The sequence below is a fragment of the Balaenoptera ricei genome, chromosome 6 (assembly GCF_028023285.1).
Source record: "Balaenoptera ricei isolate mBalRic1 chromosome 6, mBalRic1.hap2, whole genome shotgun sequence".
Classification (NCBI taxonomy): Eukaryota; Metazoa; Chordata; class Mammalia; order Artiodactyla; family Balaenopteridae; genus Balaenoptera; species Balaenoptera ricei.
In genome coordinates, this window is record NC_082644.1 from 105,464,789 (window position 1) to 105,489,835 (window position 25,047).

General features: G+C 45.0%; 2 protein-coding genes across 8 annotated transcripts in view; one reads left to right on the top strand and one right to left on the bottom strand.

The window, feature by feature from the left end:
* The window catches only part of ASTN2 (astrotactin 2), an 895,599-nt gene that overhangs the window by 196,104 nt on the left and 674,448 nt on the right, over nt 1-25,047 (bottom strand). The window lies entirely within an intron of this gene.
* TRIM32 (tripartite motif containing 32) lies at nt 12,639-23,821 on the top strand. 4 transcript variants are annotated; one of them, XM_059925470.1, is made up of 2 exons: nt 12,639-12,698; nt 20,717-23,821. In XM_059925470.1, the coding sequence occupies exon 2, from the start codon at nt 20,794-20,796 to the stop codon at nt 22,753-22,755; it is 1,962 nt and encodes a 653-aa protein (XP_059781453.1). In that variant the 5' UTR covers nt 12,639-12,698; nt 20,717-20,793; the 3' UTR covers nt 22,756-23,821. The 4 variants fall into 4 exon arrangements, with proteins under 4 accessions (XP_059781453.1, XP_059781454.1, XP_059781455.1 ...); XM_059925471.1 differs by having other exon boundaries at nt 12,642-12,698; nt 20,714-23,821; XM_059925472.1 differs by lacking the exon at nt 12,639-12,698 and adding an exon at nt 12,793-12,819 and having other exon boundaries at nt 20,714-23,821.

Sequence of the window (25,047 nt, forward strand, 5' to 3'; positions counted from 1 at the left end):
CAGAAGGGAAGCTATAGGACAGTGACTTGTTTGGGTTTAAATTCTAGCTTTTCCATTTCCAGCTGGATGACCTTGGACAAGTCATTTAACCTCCCTGAGGCTCCATTTTCTCATCTGTAAAATGTCAACAATACTAGTACCTAAACCTTGGATTATTTCGAGGATAAATGAGAAACAGAACTCAATGAAGAATTTATAAATTCTAGGGTGTCAGGTGCATCATCAGAGGTCGTTTGTTCCAGTGCTTGGCCTTCAGCTCAGCATTATTCACTCTTGTGCACGTCTGAATCTGTAAAGCTTCCCTTGTAACCTGCTGGCGCTTTAACCACACTGTCAGGAATCTCCTTAAACTATCCACTTCCTACCTGGTGGAACATAGTAGACAAGGGTAGAATTGAAAGCTTAAGTCCAAAGCTATTAAGTCAGACTACCTGATTCTGAATTCTGCGTAAGTCACCTCACCTCTCTAATCTTAGTTTTCTCATTTGTAAAATGAGGACACTAATTCCCCATTGAACTGCTCTGAGCATCAAAGGAGAGATGCAGCATCTATAATCTCATATAGTCCTAGCTATCATCCTACAAAGTAGAAATTGTTGTCTCTGTTTACAGAGGAGGGAACTGATACTCAGAGTGACAGAGTATAACCTACGAGAGGATACTTGTTTCAAGTGACAGCAGGTCAATCTCTGAGGAAGGTCATATTCTCTGTGGGGCAGGGAGAGGGACCCCTGGATAATGCCCAGTAGCCCAGTAGTGGCTGATGTCTTTTGTTTGCAAATTAGAATTATTTTAATATTTTTAAAAAGCACAAAAATAGCCATGTGGTCCTGCTGTATTATTTGCCCTAAAGTAAAGGGCAGAGTGAAGAATCCCAGTGCAGCTCAGTGGGCCCAAAAGTGGTTCTTCCCACAGACTAAGGCATGCTCAGCCCCCGCCTCCCCCTGACTTACATCGCTCTTGCTGTTCAGGGAGCAGTCAGCATTGCAGTGTATCATTTACTCCTGCCTCTTGAGACAAGGTGGGCTGTGGCCAGTAACAGGAAGGTGAACAAAAGGCCATGTGTGATCTTCTGCTGCCCTCTAGTGCCTGCTTAAGACAATTGCTCTTGGGAAAAATCTTAGTTCTTTCATGCCAAAGCGTGATTACTGCGGGCAAAGCAACTTGCTAGGCACCGAGGGCAACAAGAAGGAGAGTAAAGGCTTAGTTATGATATAAGGAAGCCTAGCGTGATGACTACAGGGGTTCTGAACAAGCATTACTTAGAAGGCCTACCAGTGCCAGGTTTGGAGCTAGGTATGGGGTGGGGGTGATATTATGAATAATGATTTGTTTCAATCCTACCGGTACTTAAGTGCAGAGATTTGATGGAGTGTATCAGCTAGGAAGGAAAAGCCAAAAGAGAAGGAAAGGGGAGAGACGGAGATAAGGCAGAGAGAAGAGATAAACAATGGAGCAGGATCTTAAAGGAAACAGGAAGAGATGAACTCCCAGGTAGCGCTGGAAAGGATGTGGTCTGAATGTCGGTCAGATCTAGGTTTGAATTTCAGTTTGATCAAAACTATGCATTTGACCCGAGCTTCTGTGTACAGTTATGCGAGTTGTGTACTGCACGACAGTGACAAGGCAAGGGGGTGAGTGCGGGGCTGCATCCTGTCTCAGCTCCACTGGCCATGCCTGTACCCACGGGGTTGAATCCAAGCAGAGGAGCACCATTTCCTAATTCACGCAAAATGTGACTTATGGGCTAGCTAAGGCCTTGGGTGTGACCATGGACAAGCTACTTCCTCTCTTGGAACCTCTGCTTGTTTATGCATAAAATAAGGCTATTATCACCAATAATAAAAGTTACTGTAAGAATTTAGATAATGTACGCCTGTGCCTCTCCAGAGATTTCCGTTCTTACTATTACTAGTATTATTATAACAACCTCATTTCATTTTTAAGATGTGGTGGGACAAGTGCTTGAAAAGGGGAGAGGGTAGAAAGGAAATTCACATTTCCTGAGCTTCTATTCTTTGCCAAACACAAGACACTGTAAATCTCATTGAATCCTCACAACAGTGCTTTGGACTAGGAATATTACAATTTTTATAACCATATTTTACAGCCAAGGAAACAGAGATTCTGAGAGGTGACACACTGCAGCCAAAGGCCATTAGGCATTCAGGCTTTGACTTCAAAGCCTCTTTTCTGTCTGATGAAGAGCAGAAGCATCATTAATAAGAAGCCTGCTTTCTCTTCCCTGGGATCCCATTCCTCCTCTTTCTTAAAAACTCTACTCAAAACTTATCCCCTTGAGGAAGGATTCCAAAATGAGTTCCTCCTCAATTCCTTCCCCCTCCTTCCAGTAGCTTCTTAGACTAGGGATCAAGGAGGACATGCCCAGAAGGAATCATCCCTAGACAGGATTTAGGGAGCGAGAGGCCTCTGAGATGCTAATGGCCTGTTTGAGATGAAGACTCCCAGATCCTACTTAGACAGGACCTTGAGGCAGCAGAGCAGGCCAACAAGACAAACCAGGCCACCTGGGGCTGGTGACAGGTTGCCAGGTTCAAACGTCAGGGAGGGTATGAACTTGGGATGGCTCAGTTGGAGGCTTTAGTGCCATCAGAAAAGAAACTGCCACCCTCTGACCACTTTCTTAGGGGTTTTGCTGTCACACTTCTAAGTCTTCATATTCACTGAAATCTTAACAATACTCAGGTTGAAAGGTCATCTTTAAACATGTTGATAGGCGATGCTTTTGGAGAACATGTTCAGGGTGTTACTTCTCCCACTAGCTTCCCTCTTCCCCGTAGCTGTGCTTCTAGGGACAGGAAAAGGGACTAATGAGCCTACCCATCAAAAGATCAAATTAAATGAAAATAGAAATAAAATGAAAATAAAGACTGAGGGACTTCCCTGGTGGCGAAGTGGTTAGGAATACACCTGCCAATGCAGGGGACACGGGTTCGATCCCTGGTCCGGGAAGATCCCACGTGCCGTATAGCAACTAAGCCTGTGCACCACAACTACTGAGCCTGCACTCTAGAGTCCGCGAGCCACAACTACTGAAGCCCAAACGCCTAGAGCCCGTGCTCCGCAACAAGAGAAGCCACCGCAGTGAGAAGCCCACGCACCATGACGAAGAGTAGCCCCTGCTCGCCACAACTAGAGAAAGCCTGCGTGCAACAATGCAGACCCAACACAGCCAAAAATAAAAAATTAAATTTAAAAAAATTTTTAAATTAAATGTAAAGCAACTATACTCTAATAAAGATTAAAAAAAAAATTAAAGGATTGAGACCCATATGGGATTCTCTGTCTTATCGCTGAGAAAATCAGTAAAATTAATATTAATCATAGCTATGATTTTACATGCACATATTCCAGGCCAGAGGTACTGTTATTTGTCTTGCATACATTGTCTCGTTTGTTCTGTATAAATCATAACAATGAGAGTCTGGTTGCATTATCGTATTTTAAAGTTGAGGAAATGGAAGCTCAGAGAGGTGTAATCAGGGAGAATTAGACTTCTAATTTGACTTATCCTACTTCTAAACATGTTCCCACTATCTAAAACTGCCTCCACTATGTTATCTTGCTGGAGATTCAGGTTATAAGTTCTGAAAATCAAATGTACAATTCCTGTTGCTTCTGCCCATTACATCATAGTGATAAACAGCATGACCCTTAAATAATAATTTGTGGACAATAAATAGAGAATTAGTTAAAAGACTAGGAGTCTATATTCTTAACAGGAACTGGGGCAATCTTTATATGTGATATGGAGTAATCATAATACGTTTTATTAAATGGAAAATACAGAACAGTATTTATAGTGCTTTCTTTTGTATAAGAAAGAAGAGGGAGTATAGACACATACATACAAAAAGATGTAATCATATCTATCTATATCATATCTACCTATATGTAAAGAGTTAGATATAATATGTATAATACCTATTAAGAAACACTGAAACAATTAACCAAAACTAATAAAAATGGTTACCTACTGGGGGATTGAGCAGATAGGGTCAAGAGAACAAAACTTGAAGCCAGAATTTTTTTAGTGAATCTTGCTTTATAAGTTTTAGCTTTGGAACCACATCAAATTTTTACAGAATATTTTTTAATCAAAAAAGAAAGACAGGGAATTCCCTGGTGGCACAGTGGTTAAGAATCCACCTGGCAATGCAGGGGACACGGGTTCGAGCCCTGGTCCGGGAAGATCCCACATGCCGCGGAGCAACTAAGCCCGTGCGCCACAACTACTGAGCCTGCGCTCTAGAGCCCGCGAGCCACAACTACTGAGCCTACGTGCCACAACTACAGAAGCCTGCACACCTAGAGCCCATGCTCTGCAACAAGAGAAGCCACCGCAATGAGAAGCCCACGCACCACAATGAAGAGTAGCCCCCGTTCGCCACGACTAGAGAAAGCCCGCGCACAGCAACAAAGACCCAACGCAGCCGAAATATAAATCATTTTTTTAAAAAAAGAAAGACAATACAATCTCTACAAATTATACGCAAACTTTAAATGTATATATCCAGCTATATATCAAAGTGTTGGCATAACTACACAGAGAAAATAATTATGTTGAAAGGCTTTAAAATGCAGTATTTTGATTTTACATGCTTAGGGAGAAACAGTCCAAAGAAAAAAAAAATGTTCTGCAAATAAATCTTAAACTAGATTTAATGGACTTACTGCTAGTTGTAATACTGGTATTGCTGTTTTGAAACTATTGTGTGTAACCTGTGGGCTATAGCAGACAAGCCACCATGTTACCGTCATTAGGAACTAAGATCATTCCTGAATTGTTTATCTCTTATGTTTATAAAGTCAAAGAAGTTGAGAAAAATTCTGTACCTTGAAATTTCTATTGGAAATCATATACACTAATGATCTGCTTTTCTCTTTAAAAAAAATAAACATTTCATAGCTCTGTCCACTGAAAAAGCCTAGAAGTAATGGTAACCTAACAGCAATAAATACCCTTAACACCCATACTCTTGTTTTTAAATATCATCTTCCCCTAAAAGGAACAAAAGATTCTTGGAAAAATTCCTTATTCCAAGTCTGGGATAGGTATGGTACAAGCTGAGCCTGGGAAGTCTTGCTGCGCCCAAAAGCGAGATAGCTGCCAAAGACCAATGTGGTCATTTCAAAAGGACAGGGAGACCAGTTTAGAGGGGCTCACACTGGCCTAACACTGAACAAAGTGAACAATTACTGTGATTGATTAAAATAGACCAGATAAACAAATTTCCTATAATTCATAACATTCCTCAAATCAAACCCAAAACCAAAGCCAAAGCCAAAACTCAAACTGGAAAAAAACAAACAAACAAAAGCTCATTGCTCATCACTGGGGATGGCTAAGAGACCAGCTCATTATTCTGAAAACTGGTAAAAGAATCAAGTAGTAGTCAAGATTTTAATCATGAACTGGATTTCAGGGTAACCACAATTTACTTTATGGAAATACTGCATTTAATACAGGCAGGAAGGATGACAGAAAATTACCATTTTGTAATCTCTAATAAAATAATAGATATAGACAGCTATCATTGATGAATGCTAAAACCATTAGTAGAAAGGCTGACGGGAGATATTCTAATGAATGGATCAGACTCGCTGCACCTGAACCTGCTGATCAACTTTAACTTCACTAAAAGTAAAAATCAGACATTAAGTGCCTTTGATATATGCCATAGGAAGTACATGGGACAGCCTGTATACTTCAGCCAGGGCTTCTTAAGCCCATGGATAGAATTCAATGGTCTATAAATTTGTATATGGGGAAAAAAATACATCTTTATTTTCAGTATCCTCTAAATGCAATTTAGAACATATAATGCAATTTTATGCATTATAAATAACTGTATATCAATTTTTTTAAAAAGCAATAATATTTGCCTACTTTGGGAAAACTAAATTAGAATAATGGATAGCAGTGACATGAAAAGAATATGTGGGTAAAGGTGATGAGGCCAGTTGGGGAAAGGAGACTGTCTCTTAGTCTGCTGCCATCCAGTCCTAAAAGATCTCAACTGGGAATTCCCTGGCGGTCCAGCGGTTAGGACTCCATGCTTTCACTGTTGAGGGCCTGGGTTCAATCCCTGGTCCAGGAACTAAGATCCCACAAGGTACGTGGTGTGGGCAAAACAACAACAACAAAAACAAAACACCGATGGATGGACAGGGTAATGGTAGCCACCATAAAGAGAAAGCTGCTGAAATCCTGGAGCCAAGAGGGCAGGAGATCTGGACTGGGGTTGATATGTGGGGCTTAGGAGAAATGAAGCACATGGCCAAGCTTCCAGTAGCCTCACTTCGCACTGAGTCGAGTTGAGGTTGGTGCCACTGCACAGGGAATGTTCTCTGAGCAAGCCTTCAATGCCACTAACGTTTACCAAGTCTCTGCTCAGTCACTGTCTGATTACTGCTGACCTTTTGTAACCAGGCAGGATCCTATGGGGCCTTCCCAGAACTGACACCACTCCATCCCCACCCCGCCATGTCCTCCACCTGCCTCTTATCTGTATAAAAATTTTAGCCTCCTAAGGCCTTCTCCAAGTTCCAAAGAGTAAATTTAATCAGAGAAGTGAGAAAACGCAGAAAGGAAAACAGCTAAGCAAGACAAAATAATAATAATTTAGCCATTAAACAAAGTCCAGTACTTTTAGTTCCTCCTCAAGGTCTACAGATAATATTCTGAGCCGTATCCTTTGAGCTGTTCTGCAGACACTGAAACCCCCACCAGGTGGAACAAGTTAATGATATGCTGCCCAGAAGCACAGAGACCCCAGGTGGGTTGGAACCAGAAGGCTGATGATGTTGACTCCCGATTACCTCACCAGCAACCAATTAGAAAACTGTCCACAAGCTGATCACACACCCGATAGCTCCCTCCTTCACCCTTTCTTTAAAAACCTTTCCCTGAAACGCACTGGGGAGTTTGGGCCTTCTGAGCACTAACTACCTGGACCCTTTGCTTGGTGCCCTGAAATAAACGCTGCACTTTGCTTCACCACAACCCAGCGTCAGTAGATTGGCTTTACTGCCTGTGGTCAAGCGGACCAAAGTTGGGTTCGGTAACACTTTGACTATCCACACTAGTTCAAACCACTACAAACTGGATCTGGCCAATGCACGTAAATGTGATGATATTGAAATAAAAATTCAAAATCCTAAACCAGCTGTTTCCATATCAGCACAAGGAAATAAATCAAACAAAAGAAAGCACAAAGGACATTTATGCAGTTTTATTTGTGATGGTTAAATGTTTAAAGATGAGCTTTCAACTTGACAAATTCTTATAGCCAGTTTGACAACCATAAAGGCCAGAAAAATATGATTTCAAACATTTTTCCATAAAGTAAATAAAAGATAAAACCTTATATTTATTTTTAAAAAAATGTTGGAGACCCAGCATGGTCACAAGTATGCATGAACAGACTAAAAGGAAACTTGGTAAGTATTTACATAAATATAATCAATATAATGGTTATATTAGGTGATGGATAAAGTTGACTTTAAAAAATTCTCTTTTATGCTGTAAATTTAAATAGAATTCAAACATTTACTGAGCACTTACTAAGTATCAAGTATAGGCTAGGTTGAGAAACCCACAGGGATTGAGTATGACATACAGAGATTGGAGTCAGTTTCAACAGAAAGTAGACAAATGACAGACAGACAGAGGTAAGATAAGATAAGATATCTATGTAAGATGTACATAGATATGTACACAAGCAGCATGAAAGACCAAGGGAGGGAGAAGAGAAAGGAGGGAGGAAGTGGGGAGAGGGAGAGGGGGAAGGTGGGTGGGAGGGATGGAGCCTCGAAACCAGCCTGTGATGATCTTACCTCCTGATACACACTGTCTGTTATAATCTCTTCCACTTGAGTAACTTGCTTTTAACCAACAGACAAAAGGCTGTGACCTCTCTCTTGCTGGTTTTGCTCAAACAAGCTGTCCTGGAATAGCTCCTGTGGCAAGGACCTGAAGGCAGTTTCCAGCCAAAAGCCAGCAAGGAAATGAAGCCTTCAGTCCGACAGCCCTTTAAGAACTGAAAGCTGCCAACAACAACCTAAGTGATCTTGGAAACCGCTCCTTCCTGAAACTTTCAGGGGAGACCCCAGCCCTGGCCAATAACTTGATTGCAGCCTCTTGAGAGACCATGAAGTAGAAGATCTAGCTAAGGTGTGCTCAGATTCCTGACTCACAGAACCTGTGAGATAAGAAATGCGTGTTGTTTCAAAGCACAAAGTTTGGGGGTAATTTGTTATTCCGTGATAGATAAGTAATACAGATAGACAAATATAATTTTCCATTATTTCATGGAAATGCTAGCAGTTATAAATCTCCAGACTCAGACAAATTTGGTTAGGATGCATTCGAGTTTTAACTCCTTAGATTTTCTATCCTATTTTCCATAAACAAGACCTTTATCTTTCTCCTCAGAATTCAGCTGCTAATATGAGAAGGAAAAGAGAACATTTTGTCAAAATAGTAATAATAATAATAATGACACTAATAGCTATCATTCATAGAGCACTTTTCCAGGAAGTCCTCTAAAAACAAGATCTATTAAATCATCTAAAATTTACAACATTACTATGAGGTAGATAACTACTATTATTCCCATTTTGCAGGGGTGGAAAGTGAGGTACAGAAAGGCTGATTAAGCTGTCCAAGGTTACACAGCGTGTCAGCTGCAACAAGTTACTAAGCATTACTTCGAATCATCTTCTAATCTATTCCCCAAACCTTCCAGGTGGGTGGAACTGGGGTTCCAACCCAGGTTTGTCTGACTCAGAAGCCCTCTACCACACAATGGTGGACTTAATAAGCAAACTTAATAATAATAAATGCAATGCAATGGACATTACTGCATGTTAGGCAATATCCTAATATGTAAGTGCTTAACACCCATATCTTATTCTGCTCCCAACGATGTTGTGAATTAGCTGTTGTTATCACCATTTTAAAGGGAATGAAAGAGAGGTTAAACTACAGATCTTATTTGTAAAGGGAGAAAACAATGCTTAGCTGATAGGGGGACGTTATCAGTTGAACTGTGTCCCCCAAAAGATATGCTGAAATCCTAACCCCCAGTATGTCAGTATGTGACTCTATTTAAAAATAGGGTCGTTGCAGATGCAATTAGTTAAGATGAAGTCATACTGGAATTTTAATTGGGTAACATAGAGGTCATAATCTAATAGGACCAGTGTCCTTAAAAGAAGACACGGGTATGGATGCAAAATGTTGCCTGCCATATCAGGAGACAAAGAATGTTGCAGCCATCAAGCCAGCAGCCACTGAAGAAACCCCCACCTGTGCACCCTGAGGGGATTCAGGATGGAGAAAAGCAAGATACTGGCCCCAGATAGTTAAGGTGCATATCAAAGGAATGATTTCAATCAGCCCAGACTCTTGCATCTTCTCATAAATAAAAAAAAGCACTAAATTCATTAACTTGAAAAGTCTGGTTTTCTTTAACTAACAGTAATCTTTTGATGTTCAGATTACCTGGTTTTGGTTGCAAAACTCCTACATATCCTGGCTCCTCCCTTACCTCTTGGGAGCAGTCCCATAGAGCTATCTGAGAGGCTGTCTTCTGGGCTTAAGTCCCCAGATTGTCCGCCAAATAAAACATAATTCTCAACTTTTAGGTTATGCATTTTTTTCAGTCAACACAGACACACAAGGAGAGGAGAATGCCATGGAAAGACAGAGACATACAGGGAGAAAATGACCATGTGAAGCCGAAGGCAGAGATTGGAGTTATGCTACCATAAACCAAGGAACACCTGGGGCCAACCGAAGCTGGAAGAAGGCAGGATCCTCCCTAGAGACTTCACAGAAAGCCTTGCCCCACTGCCACCTTGATTTCAGACTTCTAGCCTCCAGAACTGTGAGGGAATAAATTTCTGTTTTAAAACACCCAGTCTGTGACACTTTGTTACAACAGCCCAAGCAAACTGATACAGGTGGTTTAAATGTTAAATTAAAAAAAAAAAAAAAGTTACGGTAAAATGCTGAATAAAGAATAAAGTATTCCACAAAGAGTATTTTTTAAATGTCTCTGTCTATGAGGAAAACTAATAATGTGTCAAGGGTATGCAAAGCCACAGGATTAAAATAAGTGCATTTTCCCAGGGTGTTTATTTTACTCTGAGATTTTTGTGGGAAGCATGGTAATTAATTTAACTGGTAAGTAATTTAAACATTTTTTAAGGCAAACAGATTTTTTTTTTAAGAGAAAAGAAACGGTTTGTTGTTGTTGTTGTTTTTTGAAAGCATGATTGGACTATATCCCCAGACTGTCAGGAGTACCATTAGCTCCTCCCTATGATAGGGGAAAGGTCAGTAAAAAAATATGATGAGTCCTGAATTGAGACTTTGGGCTTGTAACTGTGGTTTTCATCAGAGTGCTAACTCCCCACCTTGTCTAAGAAGGGGGTATAAGTGAGGTCTCGAGGCTGGGAATAAACAGTTTGACAGTAACTCTCGCATCTCCCCCACCTGCAACACAGTGGTTGGTAGAAGAACCCCAGGCCTCTGTCCAGAGAGGCTCCTTGCCATTCCGGTGAAACAGGTTGCACTAAGTCTCCAACATGGCTGAAACCCAGGGCAGAGGGCAGTCCCTCCTTTTCGCTGGCAATGTTGCTCAGAACAGATCATCTGAGGGTCTTTACCTTGACAGGATCATGATCTGTGGTCATAATGACAGGCACCATTTGCCTCATTTTCCTTGAATTCCTAAATATCATCTCTCTTCTCTTTTGAGACTTAAAAACAAACCTTACTTAATAAAGTATCAATAGAAAGATAGCTGGTGTCGTAAAATGTGGGTAGTCTTTGGACGGCGGTTTGGAGCATGTCATGAGCCTAACTGGCCTGGATTTGTACTCCAGCCCTGCCACTTCCCAGAAGGTGACTGTAGGCAAGCCATTTAATCTTGCTGAGCCTCGGTTGCCTCTTTTGTAAGATAAAGCTACTGATGCCTACTTGAATCATTGCTGAAAAGATTAATTGTGACATAGGACAGTATCTGTGGAGTGTCTGGTATATTGGTGGCGTTCAAAAAATGGTCCGTTCTTATTCGATTGACCCCACTGAGTCATTCCGCAGCTGGACTAACTCTAGGTCAGACAGGGGATGTGATTTGCCTAAGGTCACATTTCTGAGTCTGACTCACTCAGCAACTTCTGCGTGCTGGGCACAATGCTAACAGATATGACAACCAGCAGGCAGTGTCCTTCAGGGAGTTCACGGCTCACTGGTGACAACTGCAGGGAAGTGGGTAATTAAAGTCCAGCCTGGTGTGTGCTTTGTGAGAAATCATCAAATTGCAAGTACTTGCTGGGCAGGCAGTGAGCATACCCTTCATTAAATGCAAACCACTATATATTAATAATCTCAGTTAATCCTATCGCAAACCTCATCTCCATTTAGAAAGAAAGAGGGACTTCCCTGGCGGTCCCTTGGTTAAGACTCCGTGCTTCCACTGCAGGGGGCACAGGTTCCATCCCTGGTCGGTGAACTAAGATCCCTCATGCCCCATGGTGCGGCCCAAAAAAAAAAGAAGGGCCGAGAGGTTAAGGGGCTGGGTTCTCAGAATCAGGTTCCAATCTTATCAACTTGGGGCCCTGTTATTCAGTCACCTCGGCATCAGTTCCTTATCTCATAGGGTCACTATGAAGACTAAGTGAACTATGCACGTGAAGTGTTTAGCTGCAGCCGGCCAGTTTCGCTATTGTTTTTGTTCGTTGTTTTATCGTTGTGAAGGGTCACAGTGTCTACCCGGGATGTCAAATTCAAGCCCATCCTCCTTCAAACTCCTTCTTATTCCTAAGCTATACTATACGGTCACCTGCAGGAGCCTGTAGTTGGCCCCAAACGACCCAGGGCCCTCGCCTGCCAACAGGCTAGACCGTCTCTTACCTGCGAAGACTCTTACCCCTCCTGGCTCCCCCAAAACTAGACTTGGTTTTGGGTTCCTGGGTAGCTTCAATCTACAGGGACAGAGGCTGGAGAGTGTGCTCTCATATCTACCTCCGCTGTCGGCCTCCCAGCTGAGTAGGAGTCAGAATCCTTCACGAGAGCAATTTGTTCATCAGATAAACTTATCTCTAGGCTGCTGCGGTGTGTCACACGGAGAACTGAGGGGCCCGAAGCGCTACCTTCCCAAGTGCGTCCAGGTTCTGTGCTTGCCCGAGAGTGGATGTTGTATTGTCTCCTTGACCCATTTCTCAGATGGCAAAGCTGAGGTGGAGCGAGGCCTTTCTGACAGGTGCCAAGGCTTGGCTGACGAACACTCCTGGAGGCCATGGTTTAGCAAAGGGGTTGACACAGATTGGAGTCAGACACGTGAGTTCTGGTTTAGCTCCCGACTTGCTGAGCGAACTTGGGCCTCAGTTTCTTTAACCGTACAACGGGGACAGAAAACTGAACTACGTGTTCCCAAGACACCTCGCCCTTTCCAGAGGGCTCGCCGCCACCCGGCTGCTGGGCCGCGAGCTCGAGCCCCGCTGCCTACAAGCCCCAGCATGCCTCGGGGGGGGGGCGGGGCGCAGTGACGGACAGGCGGCTCTGCGAATTGGCGCCCGCCAAGGGACGCGCGTTGGCGCGTGCGCAGAGCGCGGCGGGCGGGTGGGCTGGCAGCGGTGGAGGCGTCGGAGCCGCGGGCGGTCAGGTAGGGGGCGGGATGGACGGTGGGGTACGCGGGACAGAGGCCGGAGTCGCGGGCGGTGGCTGCCGAGCGGCGCGGGGGACTGTGCCGGTGTGCAGCGGCCGGTCCACGCCAGAATGGCAGGGTCTGGGGGACCGGATCTGAGGAGTGGGACCGGGGTGGGGGTGGGGCTGCGCGGGGGCAGGCTCGGGAGGCGGCGGGGGTCCGAGAAGGGGCTGAGGAGCTCGGAGGAAATGCGGCCGGGGAGGGGAGCGAGGGACTCTGAGAAGAGTCGCGGTGCAGCATCTCGGGAGGTATGAGGTAATGTGCGGCCCTGAGGAGAGACGGGTGCAGCATCTGGGAGACGGGAGGGGATCTGAAGGCCTTGGAGGGACCAGGGTTGCAGAGTCTCGGACATATGAAGGAATGGGGGAGGCTTGGTGAGGTTTGGGGTGCAGAATCCCAGGAGGTTTGAGGGAGTCTGGGGGCACTAGGCTTTGGGGCGGGGGGCGAGATCTGAGGTCAGAGGGAGTAGGGTCCGGGGCTATCCTCATGGCTGAGGAGGAAGCGTTTTCCCGAGTGGAATCTGGGGAAGAATGAGGGGCTGAGTTCGTGCGGGAATCAGTGGGAAGCAGTATCTGGTCGGCAAAAAGAAGAGACCTGGCTAAGGCTTGAAGCGACAGAAGACACGGGTGGGCAAAAGAGGAAGGAGCAGGGTTTGAGGGCGGGGCAGGATTCCTGATGGCATGCAGGGGGTGGAGGCTCAGCTTGAGAGAGGGCACACATGTGAGGTGTGGGACTGGGGTGTTAAACTGTGGTGCAGGGCTGAAGGCTGCAGAGGTTTGGAAACAGAGATTAAAGGATCTGTGTCAGAGCGATTCAGGGCACATGAGTGAGCAACTGGTGAGGCTGGCAGAGTAGAGCCCAAAAGGCTGGAATTCCGTATTGTAGGAGAGTTGGGAATGGGATTCAGGAAGGGTTGAACGGTGGGGTGGAGAGGTACTGATTGGACTGTAGAATTAAGAGACTGAATAGAGTCGTGGATGGGTGTCTTGGGCCGCTAAAGGAATTCTCCTGAAGTCTCTGCATGGGAAGCAAAGGGAGTTCTGGGGACCCAAAGACCTAGAAGTAATGTATGAAACTGTATATGAGTGTATGGAGTTGAGCAGAGTTCAGGGGTCCAGCAAGAAAGTCGTAAGTCTTTGAGCTCAGGACTCCTGAAGGAGCCTGACTTTGCCTGTGAGGGTCAGAACCTCCCTCAATTATTAGCCAGAGATCCCTTATCATGAGGCAGCCGTGGTACGACCACTGACTCCACTCTGAACCCCAGACCTGCTGAAAGTGGTAGGCTTCGGGGGGGGGGGGAAAGAGAGCGGTCAGTGGAATCATAAAGCAGGAGGCTCTTCCAGGTCATCTGTCCCAGCCCCGCCTTTGCCTGTCCCTTCAAGCTGTGGTGACAGCTAGTGTGTGAGACTTCCAGGGGATGAGTGGAACATGATCTCACGTCTTATTTTCCTTATCAGTGATATAAGTAGATTGGATTAATCCCACATGAGGTGTTGGAACTGGGAGAGAGACAAGAAAAGGGGATCTCAGATGCATTGAGCATTTAGTCCTGGGCCAAGTTCTAAAGAAATGGTTCCTAACTGGCAGTGGTTTTGTCCCCCAGGGGACACCTGGCAATGTCTGGAGCCATTTGTGGCTGTTATAGTCGGGGCGGGGAGGACTACTGGCCTCCCGTAAGTGACACCAGGGACGCTGTTAAACACCCTACAGCGCACGGAACAGTCCTCACAACAAAGAAGTATCGGGTCCAGAATGTCAGTAGTGCCAAAGTTGAACTCTGCGCCAGAGTCCGATATCCCGGATTCCGATCTCGGCTCTGTCCTGAATGAGTTACTGAGCCTTCCTGTAACTGGCTCTTCATCTGTAAAATGGGGTTAATAACAGGACCTACATCACAGATTATTGTGACGACTCAGTGAAGTAGATCAGAGTGCTTCGTGTCTGGTGCATAGTAAATGCTCAACATTCAGTAATAATTTCATTTTCATATCTACTTTCTTACTCATTTTCATAACAGCCCTACTAAGTAGGTGCTACAATATCCAGTTTTACCCATAAGGAGACTAAGGCTTAGGCAGTGACTTGTCTAAGGTTCCATAGCTAGAGATGGCAAAGGTAGCTTCATATTCAGATCTCTGGAATCCTGTATATTCTCTCTTCCCTTGCTTTTTCTTTGCTGGGGCCTGCCTGGTCTTACTATCTATCTCAGCCCATTCCCCTCTAATGAAAGGATGGCCCAGTGAGTATCGCTGAGTATCATATTGAACTGTAAAGGGAATAAATCCATCTGATTAGGTAGGGAGTAGCCCTGGACTTTGTTCTTGATTTGCTCTTAGACCAGGACCAGTGGGTAGATAAGGAGAGGATCTTGAGGTTAGCAGGCAGGATGAGGTACAGGAGACTAGAGGGTGAGGTATAGAGGCCATTGGCTTGAAAAAAATACTTCATAGCAGGGACGGAGGCTGAAGGCATCCATACTCTGGAAAGTAACTCCTGTTCTGAATGATCTCTTGTGGGCTTCTTTCCCTTGGAAAAGAATGACAGCATTTGCTCTGTCAACTCCAGGACTAGCTATAGCATTGCTGAGACCAGCTCAGAAACATAGTAGGACTGGATCAGAAGGCCAGAGACTTAGCTGGAATATCCACACACAGCCCTAAGGAAGATATGTAATGGAAATGGAATCAGCCTGGGAATCAGAGGCTTAAAGTTCAAAATCTTTCCTCTGCTGCTAATTTACTAGGTGATCTTGGACAAGTACTTGCCCTTATCAGCTTCAATCTCTTGAAAACACGAATAGCTACCATTTATTGAGTGCTTATTGTGTACATTATCTCAGTTAATCCTGCCAATGATCCTGCTAATAATCTAGGTGCTCTTCTACATTTTACAGATGAGAAAACTAATAGGTTAAATGATTTACCCAAGGCTCCGTAGCAAGTTGCAAAGCAGGGATGTGAGCCCAGATCTGTCTGACTCATAAGTTACGTTATACTAGTTTTAGTAGAAAGGCTTTTTCAATACTTAAGAGCCCATACACTCAGGTCTGGAGAGCGCTTGGCGGTCAAAAGTTTACAAGGCCCTTGAAGTGGATCATTGTCATGCACACGGATGCGCTGCCTCTGTGACACTACCTCCATTAGGTTCTTCTAGTGGAACAATCAGATGAAAAACCCATTCCTAGGTACCTGTACCAGCCTCTCAGCCAGAGTGCCTAGAGCTAATGGTAGCCTAATCAGCTAGGAAACTATAATACACCTTTTGCGTGGCTGTGGTTTTATGGCTGGGAGTTGACACACCTGGATTTGAATCTCACTTCTACTACTTAGCAGCTTTGAGACCTTGGACAGGTTGCTTTTCTTTGAGCCTAGTTTCCTTATTTATAAAGAGGAATAAAACATACGTCACATAGTTATTATGAGAATAAGAGGTAATCTGTAAAAGGTGCCTGACATTCAGTAAATCGCAGTTTTATGAGAGGTAGCAATTATGAGAGGATGGTGAGGCTGGAAGGGGACTGAGTATTGCTTTGCCAAATTTCATTGAACCTAAGCAGCCCCCACTGGCCTCCCCCAAATCCCCATCCCCTCCTGTACCTTTCCCAGGATCTGCTTCCTGATCCTTTAATCAAAAGCTCATGGTTAAATGTGCATATGCTGAATGCAGAGAAAGGAACTGAGAGTTGGGTGGGTCGAGATCAGTTGGAAGTCCCCCGAGAAGACTGCTGATTTTCCCCTTGTCCTATATTCTTTGAGTCTTATTGGCAGCATTGCACATGTTTGTGGAAGATTCAGGGCATCCTTTCTAGGTCCTGCAGTTTTGGAGGAAGACAGAGGACAGACAAGTGTTTTTTTTTGTTTTTTCCAGCAAACTCTATTATTGATTTAGAGTTCTAGCTAAAGGTTTTTTTTCGCTACAAACATGCCCTTCTGGGTTGTTTTGTGTGCCCCACAGTGGTACAGCTTTGGGGTCATGCCTGCGTTTCCCGATGAGCCCCTACTTGCAGAGTTTATCTTAGCTGTTGGCAGGTACCTTAAATGCCCTGAGTAATGTAACGTTAAGAATCCTCTCCCACACACAGAACTGGGTGAGTGTCAGATGAGGACCTCACTGACTTTCTTAAAATCAGCCCTGCTAGCCACTCCTGGAGAGTGACCATTGGTGGCAGGGAGATGGTTATGCACTTGCTTCGCATTCCATTCAAATGCTGGAGGAATAAACAAAGTTTGGAAAGCTGTCATGAAAGGAAATGTGATAAGCCTTGGGAAAAACCCAGTCAAACCAGGGGACTGTATCAGAAGTAGGATGGACTTTTATGTCTTGTGAAAGGAAATGTAGGTGCTGTTTCACATGTTTTGTAGTTTTTATGTGAAGAACTCTGTTCCTGTCTGTTTTTGCTCAAAATTATATCTCCAGTGTTTTCATGGGGCTGGACTCATAGTAGGTGCTCAGTAAAGATTTGTTGTTTAATTAATTTCTTAAAGTCCTGCAGTTTTGCTCATAGCTTAAGCCCCCCAAGGGGCTAACAGGTTTAGGGAATAGAGACATCTAGAGAACTATTCCATGGTGGGGATTCAACCACTGGATGGCAATTTGAAACCTTAGGTCATCTCTAATCCTTTGATTTTGAGAACAGATAAAACAATCTCCAGGGAAGGTTCAGAATTTTAATTTTTGGAGTGTATTATCTGGTATCTTGGGTACTGTCTGCCTTTTGAAAAGTGCCTGTTCATTCCTTCTCACTGGCTGGGTGGTAGCCACCGCCACCACTGCTGCTACTCCTGCTACTACTAAAATCTGTTTTTTATTGCATAACTACTTTTATGGCCCTCTTGGTATTTTCTGAACAAGAGAAGTTGTGAATTCATTTGCCAGTTTCTAACATGGATATCTAGTGTCCTCAATCAAATTCCTTCAAAGCTGACAGGTTCTTTATTAATCTTTATGTGCCTTTATATGCCATAGAAGGAAAGATTCTTCATCCTTTCAAATGCAGTTTGTAAACTAAATGCTTTGTTAATACTAGTACTAGTTGTTAGAATGTTAATGCTGTTCCTGATTGTTACTAAAATTATGATAAATAGCAGTTTTTCATAGCATACCTACCAGTTTTCAGACTAAGCACTTTCTGTGGATTATTATCACAGTAACCGTTTCATAAAGTAAGAAATTATCATCACAGTAACCTTTCTATAAAGTAAGAAAACAGGTTTAGTGAGATTAAATAACTTGCTTCCTGTCCCACAACTTGTAAATGACATGCTGATTTGATCCCAGTTCTGTCTGACTTCCAGGTTCATGGGTTTTTGTTTTTGTTCTGCTACCCTTGTTATTTATGTCATAGACTGGGGAAAGCCTAGTGGTGCCAGAAGCAGCTAGATCAGGCTAGGGTATGACTATAGAATTTTCCTGAGTCTTAGGGCAGCTGGAGCAAACACAGCTTAAGGGGTAGATTCTCATCTGAAGCTGAATCAGAGCTGGGCTAGTATCAGTATGGGGTTTGCAGTACTAATCATGAGATCAAAGAAATTGGTGGGGGGGGGGCAGTAAGCTGAGGTGAGGGGTCAAGAGTTGACAGTACAAAGTGCACAACAGGAAATATGTTCAAAGTATCAGGGAGGCAGCCAAAATTGTAAATAACATGTTGGGGGTTCATTCTGATTGGTTTTAGATTTTATAGCTGGCAGAAAATGGGCAGCTAACTTAAAGACTTGGGATGATAAGACAATTCCTTTCACACGTACGTCTTTTCAAGGGAAACTGAGTTTCAAATTGACTTTCCACCTGAATCCTTCTCGGTGTTAACAATAATGACCAGCTGTATCCTTCTGGAAGAGAGGGGCTGTATCTGCCGGTCACATAGCCTCAGACCTAGGAAAGGCCTGAACCATGTCTCCCATTTCTACAACCTGGGAACATCACTTTCAGCAGGAGCCTAGCCTGATACACAGCTATCTCCACGCCTGACGCTTTAGTGATGGGACCTCATGTTTCCTGGCAAAGCATGGCAGCTTTAGGAAAGGAATCCTTGATATTCTCTTTTGCCTCAGAGAGCCTAGTGAAGCTGCATACAGCTGAGATATTTTGGGGAATGGGCGTGGGCATAGTAAATTCATTTTTTAAAGTGGATGGCTTAAACAGGGAGGCAGGAAGCTTTTTAATTGAAGGAGGTGGTATGATATTCCAGAACACTGGAGAAAGAATTTGCTGGTATTTTTACAAGTTGGCAGACTTGTTTAATTAGCTGATCTGCAGTGCCAGTTCTGAGAAGAACAGATGTCCCTGTGCACTGTAAAGTAACATGCTCTGGATCCAGATACCAAATGTTGCCCTCAGTCTGTTGTCCCAGATGATGGAAGAGAGAACTGAAGCTATTGGTTTGGAATTGAGGAGGGTTGCATGGATCCTGAGTTGAGGTTTCTATCAGTGTTTCTATACGATTGCAGCCAGACCCATGACATTTAAGCATTCAGCATTCACAGCTTCGGAGAGTCCCATGAGACCTTTTAGGTTCATGGTATGTGGTAATGTGTTATTTTGTTGAGGCATGGATTTGAATCATAAGAGGTTGCCAGGCTGGTGTGTTGGAGTGGGTCACTCAGCTAATAAATCAATCTAACCCACTCGAGAGCAGCTAAATCTCGTTATTCTTTCTTAATTGTGGAGACAATTCTATGCTGTTAGGCAGCGTTTCTCAGAGTACGGTAAGTGTTGTATGATGGGAAAAAAAAAAAGCTTGAAGTAATGTTGGGTTAAATAAAGTTAAAGATATCTGTACTGCATGGTTCTACCGTGTTTGCACCATGTGACCTTGAGCCAGTTTTTCTGAGCCTTCGCTTCCTCATCTGTAAAAAAGGATAATGAAAATAGTACCTACATCATAGGGTCATTATGAGTATTAAATGAGATTAAGTATATGGAGCATCTAGCATGGTATCTAGCACATAGTAAGCACTAGATGTGTACTCTTTCCTTTCCAGTAGAAGGAAAGTGGGATTTCAGGGAGGTTGGATTGACTTTAGACAGATTGTGCATGTCTGCTCCCGAATATCTGTCAGACTGTGATACGAAGCTAAATATGGGGAAATTTGTAACGCGTATCTCCGTGCTGACTCCCCTTCTTCTATATGGGTGGAGAAAGCATTAACGACATTTGCAAAGCTTTTCTCCGCTTGCTGCATTGCCCTTAAAACCAGGCTAACTGGTCTTCCTCCTCCTCCTTCTCGATGGTTGACCATCTGCAGATCACAAGACTGCACAGGTGCAGCTGTAGGATTTGCATTTAAGAAGGGCTGAATTTATCCTTGTGCCTCACCTTCCTAGATCTATTCATTCTTATTTTGGGGTATAAATTGACATTGACATAAGGCTGCAGAGAGAGCACTGAGACCTCTGTGGTTCTACTTCATGAGCATATGTGGATCGAGGAGGGTGGGAGAATTCATGGCATGTACTGCTTGTAGGAGGGGGTATTTCAGGCCAAAACTAACTTCCTGATAAGGGACTACCATTTCTCAAATCATCCGGGCTTGAGTCTTTGGATATCTTAGCTCTACCACTTCCCCACCCCAATCCACTCAGCTAACAAATCTTAGTGATCGTACTTATGGAATATTGCTCAAATGCATCTTCTTTCCATTTCCACCACCTGCTCCCTAGTTCAGGCTCCCTGTAACTTTCGCCAGGCAGTTTTGCAGTATCTTCCGAACTAGTTTCTCTGCCTTTCCCCCCACTCCATTCAAGGCTTTGATCATATTAGTTCCCGGCTCCAAAACATGCATTGTTTCTCTGTGTTCATCAGAATGAAGTTCCAAGGTCTCACTTTGGCTCTGAAGACTTCTTATAATCATTCCCCAATTTACCTTTCGAAACCAGTCAGTGACTGAACTGAGTGATGGCAGCCATTGTCTAAATGTGTCTTGAGTGCTTTAACTCGTAGAGGCAGTGGAATAATGGCTTCCTTTTCTCTTTAGCAGGGTTCAGCCCTCTGGAGCATGGACACTAAGCCGTTCAGTCCTGGGCTGTGCTAGCAGGCCCCCTCAGAGCAACAGCCATGGCTGCGGCGGCAGCTTCTCACCTGAACCTGGACGCCCTGCGGGAAGTGCTGGAGTGCCCCATCTGCATGGAGGCCTTCACAGAGGAGCAGCTGCGGCCCAAGCTCCTGCACTGTGGCCATACCATCTGCCGCCAGTGCCTGGAGAAGCTGCTGGCCAGTAGCATCAATGGCGTCCGCTGTCCCTTTTGCAGCAAGATTACCCGCATAACCAGCCTGACCCAGCTGACGGACAACCTGACGGTGCTGAAGATCATTGACACGGCTGGGCTCAGTGAGGCCGTGGGGCTGCTCATGTGCCGCTCGTGCGGGCGGCGGCTGCCCCGGCAGTTCTGCCGAAGCTGCAGCGTGGTGTTATGTGAGCCCTGCCGGGAGGCGGACCACCAGCCTCCTGGCCACTGCACACTCCCTGTCAAAGAAGCAGCTGAGGAGCGGCGTCGGGACTTTGGAGAGAAGTTGGCCCGTCTGCGGGAGCTTATGGGGGAGCTGCAGCGCCGGAAGGTAGCCTTGGAAGGAGTCTCCAAGGACCTTCAGGCAAGGTATAGAGCAGTCCTCCAGGAGTATGGGCACGAGGAGCGCAGGGTCCAGGAGGAGCTGGCTCGCTCTCGGAAGTTCTTCACCGGCTCTCTGGCTGAGGTTGAAAAGTCTAATAGTCAAGTGGTAGAGGAGCAGAGTTACCTGCTGAACATCGCCGAGGTGCAGGCTGTGTCTCGCTGTGACTACTTCTTGGCCAAGATCAAGCAGGCAGACGTAGCACTACTGGAAGAGACAGCCGATGAGGAGGAGCCGGAGCTCACTGCCAGCCTGCCCCGGGAGCTCACCCTGCAGGATGTGGAGCTCCTTAAGGTCGGCCACGTCGGCCCCCTCCAGATTGGGCAGGCGGCTAAGAAGCCGCGGACGGTCAACATGGAAGACTCCTGGGCCATGGAGGCTGCAGCCTCTGCTGCCTCTTCCTCTGTTACATGTAGAGAGATGGACATGAGCCCTGAGGAGGCGGTTGCCAGCCCTAGGGCCTCGCCTGCTAAGCAGCGGGGTTCTGACACAGCCGCCAACACCCAGCAGTGCCTCTTCCTCAAGAAGATGGGGGCCAAAGGCAGCACTCCAGGCATGTTCAACCTTCCGGTCAGTCTCTACGTGACCAGTCAAGGCGAAGTGCTGGTTGCTGACCGTGGCAACTACCGTATACAAGTCTTTACCCGCAAAGGCTTTTTGAAGGAGATCCGCCGCAGCCCCAGTGGCATTGATAGCTTTGTGCTGAGCTTCCTTGGGGCCGACTTGCCCAATCTCACTCCTCTCTCAGTTGCCATGAACTGCCATGGGCTGATTGGTGTGACTGACAGCTATGACAACTCCCTCAAGGTATACACCTTGGATGGCCACTGCGTGGCCTGTCACAGGAGCCAGCTGAGCAAACCCTGGGGCATCACAGCCCTTCCATCTGGCCAATTTGTGGTAACTGACGTGGAAGGTGGAAAGCTCTGGTGCTTCACCGTTGACCGAGGGGCAGGGGTGGTCAAATACAGCTGCCTCTGCAGTGCTGTGCGGCCCAAGTTTGTCACCTGTGACGCTGAAGGCACAGTCTACTTCACCCAGGGCTTGGGCCTCAATCTGGAGAATCGGCAGAACGAGCACCACCTGGAGGGCGGCTTCTCCATTGGCTCTGTGGGCCCTGATGGGCAGCTGGGTCGCCAGATTAGCCACTTCTTCTCGGAGAACGAGGATTTCCGCTGCATTGCTGGCATGTGTGTGGATGCCCGTGGTGATCTCATCGTGGCTGACAGCAGTCGCAAGGAAATTCTCCACTTTCCTAAGGGTGGGGGCTATAGTGTCCTTATTCGAGAGGGGCTCACCTGTCCCGTGGGCATCGCCCTCACACCTAAGGGGCAGCTGCTGGTCTTGGACTGTTGGGATCACTGCATCAAGATTTACAGCTACCATCTGAGAAGATATTCTACCCCTTAGGGGCTGGGAAATGGCAGTTTCTTCTGCTCCCCAACCAACCTCCCTTCCCTGTTCCTTGGTTGTTGGTGGTACTATAGTGTAGACTTGGCCCGTGTCCTGATTCCAGCTGGCTAGTCCTAGAAGTTTAGAAGCTCTGTCTTCTAGTGTGTTTCATTTGCATTATTTCCTCGCCTAGGTTTAGAGCTTTAACAGATGCATTACCCCAAATAGGACACGTGATATGAGGTTAGCTGATGTTTAATTAGAACTTAGGCACTTCTAAGGCTTCAGTAGAGAGCCTCTTTCCCCTGTATTTGAAATTTCCCCGTGTACTGAATCCTCGTTGATTTTCCTCTCTTTTGGCTTTGATAACTCTGGTCCATTATTTCCTTCCTATTATAACATGCTCCGTCTGTGACACTTTCTCTTCAACTCTTCTGCATTTAGTGTGCATGCATTTAGTGGGATCTACTCTACCTTTCAGTGACACTTCGGACATCATATTCCTGTGGCATGATGTCTCAGGTCTGACCACCTTTACCAGTGTGAAAGACCATTCATTTAGTGCCACCATGGGAGCTATATAGTCCCTTTGGGAAGCAGTACCTCTTGGCTCTGGGGGTTTTGTGCCATTTTGGATTGGTCTGTAATTGCAGGTGTGACAGAGAATGGATTGACCCTCGTTGGTGTCGAAGGCTTTAGCCTGGAAATCACTTGCCTCTTAAAGGAGCATGTGGATTGGAATTATGCCAAAGCATAGGACGTTGGAAATAAACAAAAATAAATGCTAATATAGTCAGCAAACATTCTTGAATAGTCTCTAGAGCACATCATTTTTCACATTACCTCTCTCCACTGCCCTGTGCTAAGAGTTGTCTGTGGAATTGTACTACACGGGCCAGGGCCTACAAAGTGGGGAGGTGGACACATCTCGTTTTCATTGCTAAAGCAAAATTGTTTGGTCCTTATTCTGTATTTTCCTCAAGTCAGTGCATAATATTTGGTTTGGGGATTTATTTCCATTCCTCTATCAAGCATTAACTAATTGATAATTGTTTCTTCATCTCTGGTGTTCATGTCTTTTAATTAAATATGGAATTTGGGAGGGGAGGGGAGGGGAGGGATAAGTTGTACCTTGCTGCTTTGCTTCCATGTCTGACACTGCATTCTTTGAGAGTAGTACGAATCTACCTAGGTCAAAGTTCAGCAAAAAGCACTATTATGTAAAGATAATCCAAAACTTACTTGCACATACACGTGTACAGAATCAGCCCCCAAGGTCTACAGTCACCAACACCCTGTTCTAAACTCAGCCTCCACCATCTGCTTTATCCTTATAATTACAGTTCAACAAAGGAAGAAACTTGTGCTTTTAGGAAGCCGAGAAGTGGGTGAAGGACTTTGTGACAGGGTTCCTCAGGCTTTGGTGTTTACCAAGCAACATATCTTGTACTCTGGGTGCAGGGCTGATGGCAAGCCAAAAAACTGTTACCTTGCTTTCACAGACGCCAAAATCTGCTAAGCCGAGCTACTCAAAATTGTTTTTTTGGTGGTGGTGTTGCTTTTTTGGCCTCTCTTGTGATAGCTGCCAAAGGATAGGAAAGGAGCTAATTAAAATGATGTTGAACTGGTCTGTCTTGTGCTTTTCACCTGGAGAAAGCCCCATGTTCTGATTATGAAATTGCATCTGATTTCTAAAGATTGTATAATTGAGAGGAAATTGATCCAATTAAAAGTGCATCACAAATGACTCCACTAGTTGTTAGAGCCACTTTATCCGTGGTAGCACCTGGAAGCAGGAGATCTGTCTTTGCTGTCAGTGGGGGACTTGCTGAGGCAGTAACGGTGGCCGGCCGAGGCCTTTGGCACAAGGTTTGCAGCAGAGATATGGATATAACATTGTGGGCTGGCTTGACATAAACAATGCCAGGAAACCTCCAGCTGCCTATGCTTTTTGAAGGAAGTGCTGTCACTTGGCCTTCAGCATTTAGGTCTACCCCATCTCTGAACCACACTCATGCCTTGGCCTTCAAATGCAGCAGGTATCTGCTGGCTCAGAATGGAAATAAATGTGGTCTGAATGTTTTTGTTCCTTTGATGTGAATATTTTAGGCTGTGCTGAGTACAGTCAATTTTTCAGTTATTTACCAAGTTGACTAAATTGCAGAGTATAGCCTCAAGATACTGCTTTGCTCAATTATAGCAGTTTTTTGTTTTGTTTTTTTTTTGTTTTCTCTTTTTAAGCAGTAATACCTTTATTCAGATAAAGTCTTACATGCAAGTCAATTATGTAATAAATCAAAATGCAGCTGC